Source organism: Poeciliopsis prolifica, unplaced genomic scaffold (genome assembly GCF_027474105.1).
Source record: "Poeciliopsis prolifica strain line A6 unplaced genomic scaffold, Auburn_PproV2 SCAFFOLD045, whole genome shotgun sequence".
In the NCBI taxonomy this organism is placed as follows: Eukaryota; Metazoa; Chordata; class Actinopteri; order Cyprinodontiformes; family Poeciliidae; genus Poeciliopsis; species Poeciliopsis prolifica.
The window spans coordinates 2,560,085-2,573,564 of record NW_026562420.1 but is presented as its reverse complement, the minus strand read 5'-3'; the positions used below and the strand labels follow the sequence as shown (position 1 = coordinate 2,573,564).

The 13,480-nt window shown below is 39.6% G+C and overlaps 1 protein-coding gene across 6 annotated transcripts in view; it reads right to left on the bottom strand.

The window, feature by feature from the left end:
• Positions 1 to 9,934: 9,934 nt before the first annotated feature.
• Positions 9,935 to 13,480, bottom strand: part of fat1a (FAT atypical cadherin 1a) — a 90,437-nt gene continuing 86,891 nt past the window's right edge. For 3 of the 6 annotated variants that reach the window (XM_055056351.1, XM_055056346.1, XM_055056348.1), the window contains 2 exons: positions 13,429 to 13,464; positions 9,935 to 12,604 (listed from right to left, as the gene is read on the bottom strand). In XM_055056351.1, the coding sequence (XP_054912326.1) occupies positions 11,934 to 12,604; positions 13,429 to 13,464 (707 nt within the window). In that variant the 3' untranslated portion in view covers positions 9,935 to 11,933. The remainder of the gene's footprint in view (positions 12,605 to 13,428; positions 13,465 to 13,480) is intronic. The other 3 variants (XM_055056347.1, XM_055056349.1, XR_008607820.1) reach the window with 2 other exon arrangements.

Below are 13,480 nucleotides of genomic sequence, written 5' to 3'. Positions count from 1 at the left end.
TTATGTAGAATGAATTTTATTTTAAACTGAAGTGAAATAATGTGATGATATTCCAGTCTAACAAGCAATTTCTACACCATCTTTAAATCTTTTAATCTGAACAAATCCTAATCCAGTGCTTCATTCATTAGTGCAGATGAAAGGGCAAGACAAAAAATAGCATATTTGTAATAACTGGAAACTGTTATTATTCCTCCTTACAGAATAATAACACAATCGAAGATGCTTAAAAGCAAAACTCCACACATCAATGTTTATCATATTTCTATTCATGCAGGCACATCTCTAATGGACAAGAGTCTCACTCTTCAAGAGGAAAATGCTTAAAGCACACAAATAATATCTGCTTTATTCATCAAATAAACTATATATTTATATATTTTATTTATTTATTTTTTCATTGTTTGAAGAATTCAAGACAGTTCTTATATACTTGTCAAAATGGAAACATTCATACATAGTTATTGTTTCAGTGATAATTTAGCTGCCAAAAAAATAAAAGTAAAATAAAAATTGGGGCAGTGTTACTGTCAACCAGTCGTCCATATTAATAAGTGGCACAAATTTTAATTCACTAATTTTTGTTAACAGAGCTCATTTTTAAACCTCATCCCAAGCTGTGGGTCATATTTGAACTGTTACTGGTCTGGAAGCAGATCTGGATTCCCAGGGTTTGTCAGCAGTTATCCTCTCCTGACTAGCCATCTTGTTTTAAAATTGAAAAAAAAAGCTTTTTGTTCTCTATAGTTTTGTGTTCCGTGTTATGATGTGTTGCAAATGCTTATAGTGCATGCCACCCATCATCAACAGCACTACATCAATAAAGGGACTGAATGGAGTCTTTGTGGGTCTCCTCACTAACCAACAATCTTCTTTCAGACATCGTCATAAAAATTTTCTTAAAAAATTAAAGAATTGTATTTTTGAGAACAGTCCAATAATTGGGACCAAATACCAGGAACATCCCAGAACTGTAAGGCAGAAAGAATCATTTCTTCTGCTTTCTGAACTCTCCCACTTCAACAGATCATTATTCTAACATATCTGTGAATTGGAAAATTAACCATTTTGTTGCTAAGTCATATTGCAGTGTAACATTTTAACTGAACATATTCTTTCAAACAGCAGGTTTCCTTGCAGCCCAGTGAAAATCCCTACTTTATATGAAGAGAAGCAGAAAGCGACAGAGGCACTGCTTTGAATAATTACGCTGCAGGAATTATTTGAAGTTACGCAACAGAATGATTACGTTGTGCAGTCGCGCCAGAGATAGAATATGGTGAAAATCTAATATTTGTATGTCAGTTTGCTGATTTTACACAAAAAAAGTCAAAGTATCAGCAGGAAAAGTGGGACATTCTGAGCTTCTTTATTGGAGCAACATTTATTCTAAATTAGCTGCAGTTCAGAGATGCAGTTTATTAATTTAATACTCCATTTTGTTGGAAGGTAATAAAGTACAATGAAATGTTACTAGATGGAATTAGATTTCTAGTTATTTCTCTGTGTAATTCTCTGGTTGCCATGTGCGCTAAATATAGATGCAAATACACTGCAGGTCTTTTCATGATTTTCTTCAACTATTTCTCGAGATTCCATTGATCATACAGCAAAAGAAATATTAAAAGAAAATATTTTTGGTGCTTAAGTTTAAATGAATTGCTGGTTTTCTTTACTCCTTTGAGTTAAATCCATTGTGAAACTGGCTTCATTTTCAACATGTATTTGTGGTCCAGCAGTTTTCTTTTTCTTTTGTTCTTTCAGCTGAAACTTGGACACCTTTGATCCTTCACTGTAAAAACACAAAATCTTTGGTCTAATTTTTTGTCTAGTCATAATAAAAATATTACATTTGAATTAGGACAAAACTGACTTAAAAGTAACTTTTCAGCAAAACGTAGGAGATTGTTTCAAGTAACTAATTTCCTAACATTGATGAGAAACTGCATTGGAAAATTATTTTACTTATAACATGTGAGTTTCTTGTAAGTAAAATAATCTGAACTACAACTTTGTCATCAATATTGATTAATTATTAGCTTAAAATAAGCTCCTATATCTTGGTTAAAAGTTACTTACAAGTTACTTATAAGTAAGTAACTTACTTTCAGGTGTACTAAGATTTATGCACTACAAACTAGAACAAAACTACTTGGTAAGCTTTTTGTGTTTCTGCAGCGTTCCAGAAGGATAATGATCTCTAATACAAATTGAAAACGATTTTGAAATGAAAAGTGTCGTGGAATTTGAAACTTCTGGAATGGCATGGCCTGAAGCCCAAACACAACACTTAACATTTGTTGACTGAGCTTAAACGTTTTGTCTCTTCCATGAATGAATAAAACAATTAAATTACTTCTATCAGTTCTGCCAAGAATTTTTGAATTTTATGGCTTTATGAGTCATCAATAAAGTCTTTAAAAAAAACAAAGTGCTATGGTGGTATATCAAAACAAAAAGGAAATAAAATGAGAATAATAAAACAAGACAAAAAATAAAGTACAATGTTGATGTAATTAGTAATGAAGTCATAAACAAATACGTTGAGTGTCTCGCTAAGGACATTTAGTCTAAATCTGTCTGTATGATCTTTACCCTGTTTGAACTAAAGAACAGTCAACACAAATATCTCTTAAAAACCAATGTGAAAATCTTTCCACTCTTTTAGTGGTTGTCAAACTAAGAAAAAAAAAAGAAAAAGAAAGGCTTTCTGCAAGAATAATCCTGTACAATATAAAAGTGACAATAAAGTGAGAATAAAGTCATAATATTGTGACTTCGTTTTTGTAAAACCAGTTTATTTTTGTGTCATTTCAACTTCATTCTGATGAATTTATTCTCATGATGACTTGTCTTGTAATATTTTGACTGTTTTTGAGATTTTATGACTATAGTCTGATAAAGTATAGTCAAATAAAAATATTATTTTCTTAGCATGGTCGTGGTTTGCACATGGGTGTATGAATGTGTTTGTAAATGCACCTGCGTTCATGTGGCTCTGAGTATTCAGTGTGACTAGAACGGCTCTATAGAAATTGAGGCTCTTTAAAACTCTACATTCATTTTGCCTGCTCCACTGGAGCCATTTCCTAGCAGAGGCAGCTCCGGAGTTAAGGAGGAAAATGAGAAATAATTCCTTATGCAAGTTTTCTCTATATATTTAGTTTTTGCAAGATGACTCATCATATTCGGTTCTCTATCCATTTCTACCAACGTTTCTTTTATCCTTGCCTTTTTTCCATCTGGATGCCCGTATTGCTCCAACCACATAAACCAGATATATCTTTTTATTTAAAATAAAAAGTTATTTTCTTTTACAATAATCTGACAGGAAGGTGGCAGAGAGAAGGGAGGAAAGGAATGCGGCAGAGGTGTATGTTACTAATCTATAACATATAGATAAATCTTTGAAGAATTCTGAATTAATATGAGTTACATCAACATTTAATTTCCCTTTGGGATCAACAAATCACTTTGAAAAATGCAATTCAATTGAATTTTCTGTAGCCGCTGAGCGCTGCAGAACAGGACCAGACGTTTCCTCACATTTATGGAAAACCTGCAGCTTCATGGTGCAGCAACATCAATATGAGCATCAATAGGATGAGCTGCACATATTTATGCATCCAACACCATAACTTCAGCAATCAATCATATTTGAGCTGTCTATTGGATTTGCCACACAGGTGAGGCTGAACATTACAGGCAGCTGATAGGCTGGGCTCCAGGCTCTTAACTCAACCCCCTGCCTGACAAAATCCAGTGACTTTTGACCTTATTCATACTTCTGATGTCAAAACTAATTGAGCCTTTCCCAGGAGAAGGAGAGTTAGCAGAAAAAGAGGACAGAGAGGAGCAGGAGGACATAGTTTTACTCTTCCAACCCCGAGGATGGAATATTTTTAGATTAAAGATCAGCAGAGGAGCAGGAAGGCGTCTGATCTGCTTTAGTAGCTCTTGGAAAAATAATATTGGACAGAAGAAGAATAGCTCTCAACAAATTTATTAAGAAAAACTAAAAGTAGCTGCTTACTGTGATTTTTGAAACCAAGATAGAAATGGAACTATGCAGTCAATTTGTTTCTAAAACTCGGATCATGAACAGAAAGTTTGACTTTTTCTCTTTGGACCATAAAGGCTGTTTCTGTTTCAAAGAGTAGGAGCTTCTTAAAGAGACAGCTCCAGCTGTAATGCAAATCAAATTTCCTTTGAAAACCCTCCGTGAGGTTGTGAGCTCAGGGTGCTGGAGTGCGTTGGATTGTGTTTTGTTTCGTCTCCCTCGGTCTTCAGAGGAGACCCACTGCTGGTCCAGCCGAGCTTCCGTTTGTTAAAAAGAGCGGAGATGAGAACGCTGCGGCACAGACTGCCTCCGCCGCCTGAGCCCTTCATCTGTCTCCAGAGAAGCACCACAAGTAGGAAGATGAAAACCGTTCAATTTCTGGATTCGGAGCTAGAGATCTCTGCTGAAATTTTAAGGGACTTTACTGATAAAAGTGGAAAAAAAAGGGGGATTGATTTTAATCTTCATAAAAGTTAAGCCTTCTTTTCATTTCCTCGGCCAAATTAAGGAAACAAAGTGAAATGTGAGAGGAAGGTGGGCTGATGGTGCATCGCATCATGCTTTTATCATCTGAAGCCAGTAAAGAGACGCCTTCAACAGCTCCATGAGTTTTGTATGTGAAGCTTGGGAAGGGGAGGGAGGTTAGCTGAGAAGTGGAGGGTGCACACACACACACACACACACACACACACACACACACACACACACACACACACACACACACACACACACACACACACACACACACACACACACACACAAACACACCCAAATCCTCATTTGAGTGAGCTGTCAGCAAAATGAAGGAGAGGAGACAGAAGTAATGTAATGAGCGCGGTCTCCACACGGCATGTCTCTGCCGCTCCACTGGTCAGCGCTGCGTCCCACAGAGAAACAAGAGTGTTTGCTTTTATCTACCACCTACTTCGTCCTGCCCTTCCCCCCTTCAGCCGGTCGTCATGACAACAGCAGAGCTCCACCCAGGAAAAAAGATGTGTACGCTGGGAGAAAGAGGATTATTGGGGTCAGTGGTCTCTGCATGTGCCTCTGTCCCTCTCACGCACATTGACACGCTGAGCTTTCCCACAGCGTCAGGCGCGCATACCGACGGACTTTAAACTTAGTGCCGGGCCTGAATGGACACGGTCATCTGTGGCTCCTGGAACTGATCCAGTTCATTTTCACTCTGCAGAAACTAGTTTTCTACACCAATGGATCCCATGTCTGGCATTGTTTTGGTTGTGATAAACTCCAACATTCCTCAGCAGTTAAAAATGAATAAATAAATAAATACATTTTAAAAACGTCTCAAAGCACAATTCTTGCTGATGAAATTGTTCCTCCAGTTTCTACCTCAAGCTCCAAAAGCTCTGATTTCAAATGAAAAGCGTTGCTGCACAGCACCGTGAACACGTTTTAGATCCCTGCTGGTGGTGGCAGCATCATGCAAAGGGGATGCTTATCTTCGGTAGGGACGGGATGCAGCTAATTATAGGTTATTGATTAATTGCCATTATGAATTAATTACAGCTCATATTCATGCCCTTCACTGACTTGGCCTTCATGGCAAAGTGGAAGGAATAAAGTTGTTTAACCCAAACCAGGTGGATGATTTTGCTCTGGTGAGGAACGTTTCACCCGACATCCTAAAGATGTGGCAAAAGACAAGGTAGTGGCAGCATTATGCTACGGGAATGTTTTGTTTTTCTTTTTGCCAATAGAGCTGGATGGAGTTAAATAAAGGGAAGTGAATATATCAGAGACACCCAAAGACTAAAACTTGAGAGAGACGTTTTCCTTTCGGCAAATAAACTCTACAGTGTTTACTTCAATGTGTACAGATTAGGGAAGTGTTTTCTCCTAAACAATATTTCACAACTTAAAAGCTCAGTATGAAATTATTGAAATCATAACTCTCCAGGTGTTTGGTCATTTGTGTGGAAGCTGCAGTCGAACACTGAATATAAATCAGTTGTTCTTCTGTTACAATGCGGAGCAGACTTCCCAGGCTAGCAGCAGGGATTAGCTGGCAGCTGTTTCACCTTCCTGTTCTCCAGAGCTCCAGAACTCTGTGGGGTCAGCATCAGGAACAGCGTCTGGACAGATCAGACACGTCTGACGGGGTTTTCCACAGAATTTCTCATGAATGACTGGGCAGATTTTTCAAGAGCTGAATTGAGGAGATATTTTACCGCCTGATCCCATTAACTGCACATTCTCAGTAATGTGAATAAGCAGTTCCCGTTACTGGGGTGTGTAGAATCTAAATAACTGAGCAGCCTCTAGTTAGTCACTGCTGTTGTAAGTGCAAAGTGTGACCAATATAGAAAGTTGACCATTTTCATCTGATTATTTATAATTAATAAATTATTTAGCAGGAAATTCAAAACTTGCTCATTTCAATCTGGAGAGACTCACAGAGAAAAAGCAGCAGTTAGAAAGTTTTGTTGACCCGGAGTTCTTTGGCGCTCGGACGCCGGCAGAAGACCTGAGTGCTGAGAATCACCGTGACCTTGGATGATGGGATCGAACCTGGACACTGGAGGTGGTTTGGAGACTGGAGGGCGTCTGGAAGATGCCGGGAGGATGAAGGGGGAGGCGAGGAGGAGGCGGGTCGAAGCGCGGCTGAAGCAGGTCGATCTGTGGTTGTTTGGTCTTTTGAAGGAGCTCTTGCGTAGTGATTGGCTAGAGCGGAGCAACAGTCAACTGCTGGTTGGCTGAGGCCGAGGCATGGTAATCGATGATGCTGGTAGGCTGAAGAGAGACTCCCAGCTTGAATTTATGCACACAGGCTACATTTCAGGACGTATCAGACACATTGATGCTACATGTGCTACTGTAACTTTAGTAACAGCTTCATGTGAAATCCTGGTCTATAGTGATAGGACACATTCAATTGCTTATCAAAAACAACAAATCAGCCAATCAGATATCAGCAACTCAACTTATCTGGTGCTCAAGACAAATCAAACTGAGCATTGGTGATTTTAGAGTAGGATACTTGCAACTGATTTTAGTATTTCAGAAACTGCTCACAATTCAGAATTTCACACAGAACCAGTTTACAGAGAATAATCAAAAATAGAGAAAATATCTGGTGAGTGGCAGCTATGTGGGGGGGAATCATGTTAGAGAAAATCTTTGCCTGGTACAATGAATTAATAATCTGCAAAATTCAGATGGTACACTGAATATTTTGTGTATTTAGCCTGAAAGTATTGATCCATCCTGTATTTATCTTACTAAGAGCCTTCTTTTCACTGGTGTCCTCTTCTTTCTGCAGTGAGTTGTGAATTCTGATGTTGATTAAAAGTTCAAAGTTCAAGTCTCAGCACAGGAAAGCTGTCTTAACCTCATCTGCGCAACGGACGCTGACCCACGGTTGACCCACGGCTGACCCACGGCTGACCCACGGCTGACCCACGGCTGACCCATGGCTGACCCACCACTTCAGGCGCATGATCAGAAAGTTCACATATGATAAAAAGTCATATAATCTGTTATTAATGGCTAGTTTGGTTTGAACATGTGGAAGAGGAAGCTGAGTGTGTCATCAATAGTGTCACATATTTTCCTCAGATGTGTGAGGAGAAAACTGGTGACTATACAAAGTTTCAACAAAACTGATCAAACTGTTTTGTTTCTAATTTCTGCAGCATCAAAAAAAAAAAAAAAAACGGCCATATACTGCCATCTTGTGGTTGGTAGAGAGCACTACTAAGTCCCATGTTTTTGAGTGAACATTAATGAGAGCAGCTGAAGCAGATCGCCTCCTGCTTCCCTCAGAGCTGCTTCCATGGTTTCATGTTGTGGATAATGCATTAATATACTCGATTATTTCAGTGACAGAAAAACACCTGCTGCTCTTTGCAGAGTTAATCGAATCAATCACGCATGAGATTAAAGCTGTTCATGATCGGTGAGGTTCGGGATGGATCCTCACTGTTGAGCATCTTCAGATGCCTGATCCTGGTGGAAAGCTTTCTGCCACACAACTCAAGCTTTATGAAGCTGGGATGAAGTTTTTGAAACGTCCACCGTTTGTTTTACAGTTATGCCTCTATCAGGTGTCCAACATGTGGCCCGCGGGCCAGTTGTGGCCCTCGGAATGATTTTGTGTGACACAGGAATTTGGTTTGCCAACTCAAACTGATGATGCAGATACACACAGAAAGACGTTAAGATGCAATTTTCACCAATGTAAGTTCTTTCAAAAACGGTGCGGACAAAATATTTTTTAAAAATAACATTTTTTGGTTTCTTATTTCTTAATTTTGCCACCGTAACTTCACCTTCCAGCGCTCAGGTCTTCAGCTTCATCTCTGCGTACTGTGGAAGTGTATAAGTGTATAAAGATGAAACATTTCCCCACAAATGGAACAGAAAGATCACAGAAACTGGGACTGATTTGTTGAAAACTAACAAACGTGAAACTTCACATTTAAACGAGAAATAAATAGAACACCATTAATATTGTTATTATGCTCTAACGTTGCACAAATCAAAATGAAACATGTTTTACTTTATTAGAACAGAAGCTGATATTTTGGTCTTTATTCTTATTTTAATTGGGTGAACAGTTTCAGATCAATGATTTATTTAGATTTTATTCAGTAAAAATGAGCTGTAAATAAACACTTGGTGATGTTTTCTTCATGATGGCTGTCAGCTCTCTGGTAGAAACAGTTTCTGTCCCAACAGACAGTCGCTGTGTAAAAGCTGCTGTTTGGTCACACAGATGTGAGGAATCTGTTCTCTTTGACTTCAGTCCAACAGCAGAGCGTTGTGCTGGAGTCTTCCTCGTCTCACAGTGTGATTCATTAAAGGGACCCAGAGTCAGCTTCTCACCTCTGCAGGCTCTTCAGACGGGGAAACACAGCTCTGTCCATCAGGACTCCACGGTGCAACACAGCCAACAGAAAACACACGGTGCATTGTCGGCTGTAACTCTGGACCCAGCCTGGAGGTATCAGGTCCTGTCATTTTAATCAGGCTCATGTCAGACAGCCTGGGCTTATTGATACAAGCGGCTGCAGGCAGACAAATGGAAAGAGGTCACAGTTTCTGTTTCTACCCCACATGTTCACTCAGAGACTGAAGAGCATTTTTCTCTCATCCATTTTGGTTCCGTTGTTAAAAAACATAGTTTCCCAACTGTGGTGTTTTCATGAGGCCAGAAACATAATTAGAATCACACATTAATGTGAAAACCAAAACAAAATGGTTTCCTTTGTGAAGTGGAAAGAAAATGATTTATGATTGAAAATAATTTTTTTACAAACTTCAGACTATAAACTTTAACTTCAGATATCAGAAGTGATCAACTGGACTACATGTTATTTCTTTCAAACCCAAAGAGAAATCAACTTCTCTAATGTTCATTTCAAAATGAGAATTAGATTGTAGAATTAGTGTTAGTGTCGCTTTGCTAAGTCATTTAAAAAATTGTTGTGTGAATAGTGATAAATGTATTATTTTATAATTAATTAGACTGAAAGAAATATATATTTATCTTAAGAAGAATTCCTTTGCTTCTTTAAATTTAAAATAAAAATAGTTTCTCGGTGTTTCGTGGAGGTTTTCCAAAGATCGAGAGATGATCTACATGGAGCAGATTTAAAGTAAAAATAAAATCTGCTCCATGTGACATCTACTGCAGATAGGACCTGAACTTCGTTGAACCTTCTGACAGAGCCTCACATAAAAACTAAAATCTGAACTATCCCTTTAAGATAGTCATTAAAGCGTCTACAATAACTTTATTTTGAAGAAAAATCCTGCAGCAGACGTATTGCAGTGGAATTACTTCACAAACACATCAAAAACAAGCAGTTATGAAAACAAGCCAGCAATAAAAAGCACACCAGAGAATCATTTGCATTTTTTAGGAATAATTTATTGCCAGTAGGAAAGCGTGAGCTTGTGGCAGTACTCAATAAAAACCTTAACAAGACCATAGCGTTGCTCAGACACACACAGACACATGAAAAACGCCCCCCGGTGCCCATGAATAACTCTGCACTATAAATATATCGGGTCCCATTATCTCGGTGGAAAAATAAACAAGATTCAGAATCAAAATGTACAAACAGAAGAAAAAAAATAACAAGATTATGCAGTCGTTCACTGAAGACCCATTTCTGGAAAGAGCATTTAGAGACGATAAACTTTTTTAACGAGTACACTGTGATCAGAAAAGCCTCGCTTCTCTTTTTTTTTGTGAATGAAAGCACAGAATGGTTGATTTCACACCATTTAATCAGTTTTTTTCATTGAAAATAAAAGCATAGAATATCTACAAAACCTAGTAAATCTTGAAATCAAAACTGTACACATAGATTTACACTGAAAATGAGGATTCGTATAAAAACATCTCGCTTGTCTTTTTCTTTTTTTTTGTCTTATTGAAACAAAAATATTGTCACGATTTTTATTTTCTAGAATGATTTTCTGTTCTACACTGAAATGTTGATCCTTCAGAAAACTCACCTTGTTAGCAAAATAAAGATTGAACTTAAATGAGACATATTATGCTCCATTTCAGCTTTTTCTCTTTTGTTCCCCCTGTAGCTCCACTTTGCTCCATTCTTTTTCCATCCATTAATTTAGGTTTTGTTTTAGTGATTTAATCAGTTAAATCTGTTTTGTAAATGAGCTCCAGCTAAAACGACAACATCCCCGGAAATGTAAAAGAATAAACTGCAACAACATGGACTGTAACAGTGACAGCGCAGCAAGATGAAACTTCCAATCTAAATCCTGCAGCTACTCTTCAGAAATGCCCAAGTTCACAGGTGTTGATGAGGAAACCGAGGAGGAACCTGCTGTCTGTGACACCACAGGTCCTCCAGGCTGTGACGCTCTACGGTTTGCCTCTCAGTAGTTTTAGTGCATAGAAGGTCAAAGCATCATTCTGCTCAAATGTTTCTGGATGCGCTGGAGCTGCTAACAGATTCAGACTGAACTGATTTTGCTCACATTAACTGTTTTCATTCTTCTTTTTCTTTTTTTAATTTAATTATATAAACTTTGATTTACATGAAAGTCCAAACTGGGGGATTCTATTTCTAGAACAGAAAAGCAAAGCATAATAGGTCTCTTTTAAAGTACTGGTGATGTCGTCTTAAAGGGGCAGAGGGAGAAGCAACAAAACGGCTCCTTTTACTTCTTGATATTCTCTCTGGTCTCTTGTTCCTCCTTCTGCTCATTCGTGCCTCTGTTTCGTACCAAACAGTCGTCATTTCTGTCCGGCTAACATTCACAGGGTTCTACATGAAGAGAAATGTGTGACAGAGCAACCTGCTGTTAACTGTGTGTGAAGGTTTGATGTAGGTAAATGATGTAGGCCTTGATGGAACTAACTTTTCAACAACTTTTCAGAAACGACTTTGAGAATCAGCTAGCAACTTCAATCCAATTCCAAAATACTTTATTGATCCCAAAGAGAAATTCAATAATATAAACTGTATCGCTTTGGCCCATTGTCAGCTTCGTACCGACGCTCAAACTACCAGCTTTATAAGAAACATGACATCCTAGAATCACTGATCACAGGGACATCATTTTAAGCAATCTCTTGTTATTTACTGAAATCAAATAATCATTTCATTGTTGCAGACTACCAGTAGCTTAAGGAGATGAACTTTGAATCATTTGTTGTCAAAGCGGCTCAAACGTTCTAAGAAACGACCAAATCCAGAAAGATACAAAACGACGAAGCAGGAATGAGCAGAACCTCCCAGAATCCCCGAGCCGCCCCTTCCAACTCCGGTCAGCTCTCTGTGTGGTGCTCTCTGGTGTCCACATACTGTGTGTTATTAGTGTTGGTGGTATGTGTAGCTGTGGGTTCAGGCACTTTTGTTTGGATCCAGTGTCAGACTTCAGTGTGCTGTTGGGAGTTCAGCATCGGGATGGTCAGCTGTTCAAAGTGGCCCTCCTCGCCGCTCTCGTAGTCGCTCATCATGGCCTCCGACTCCTCGCAGCACGCCGACATGTCTGAGCAGGAGGCTGTGGAGGCGTACAGAGACATGGACATGTCGTCCAGAGCGGAAGAGTCAAAGTCCCGGCCGCAGCCTAAGGCGTACTCCCCTCTGTAGCCACCATTGCCCACGGTGGAGGCCGGGGTGACGGCAGCGGAAGCGGAGGATGCGCCCTGGCCCTCGGTGTCGCAGCCACCGCTGCTCGGGTAGGAGTGATGCGGCAGGTACTGGTTAAGGCTGTAATGCTGGGGACGGGCCGGGCGCCGGCGGCCGGAGCTTCCTGAGCCGGTCTTCTCCAGCTCTCTGTTCAGGGAGCGCAGCGTGTCGCAGCGGTCGCCGTACTCTGGCAGAGGCGGCGGCGGAAGGTCGTCATTTACGGGGAAGTCGTCCGGCGGTGGAGGGAAGTCGCTCTCGATGTCAAAGCCGCCGGGGTAGTAGTCGGTGTCCATGGCGCTCGGATCGTTGTACTGAGGCGCGGGAGACTCCACCACCTCATAATGTGGAAACTCCTGGATTCCAGGAAGCTGAACACTTGGCATCCAATCAGATGTGTCCCAGTGATATCCTGTGGGAAAAAGAGAGGCCGCAGCACAAACACAGACGTTAGGCCTCCGCAGTGGAGATGTCAGAAATGTTCATGTTAAAAATCAAAGACATGCTGGAGCTGCTGCTGTGTGAAGACAAAGAGGTTCTACATCCTGCAGACATTCGTCACATTCTGCCATGTTCAGGTTATAAAAAGCTGGTTTTAGTAGAACATGGAGCATCTGGGTCACATCGGTTATTAACGTGTTACGGAGGTTGTTGTTTAGACAAATAAATAGCATCAATGCAACAATCCAATATTGATATTCTATCTGAAGGACATTCTAGATTGTGTATCTTTTGATTAGACCTTTTATTTTTTTTGCTTGTCATATTTATCAACATGACTACAGCATTTCAAGCTTTTACTATCTATTCCAAAAATGGAATCTTGAAACAAAAATATTACAATACATGCGGCAATAAAGCCTCAGTAGATTCAAGTCAAACTTTAGAATGATATGATAAACTAAGGTTACTGCGTCTGCTAGATTATCCGTCTAATGCAGATCTGTTTGTCTTGTTTTAACATAATACTCCCTTTATGCTAATAGTAGAATATGAAAATTTAAGATTTTGTAAAAAATGAAAACAGACACAAACACAAGTGGGAACACGTCCGGTTAGGCACTGAGTAATCAACATGTCGCAGCCTCAAACCATGCGAGGTAGCGCTTTAGAAGATGTCACCTTCACCTCACAGCGAACACCTTCTCACTTCAGATTTGAGTTAGTGGTAAAGCGCTTCAGGATGGGATCAGGAGTAACAGAGACCACCAGACAAACAAACGTGTAAAAAGTCACCTCTCGGGTTCTTGAGATCATGAGCCAAAAAAGACTCTTTATGCGAGGCAGG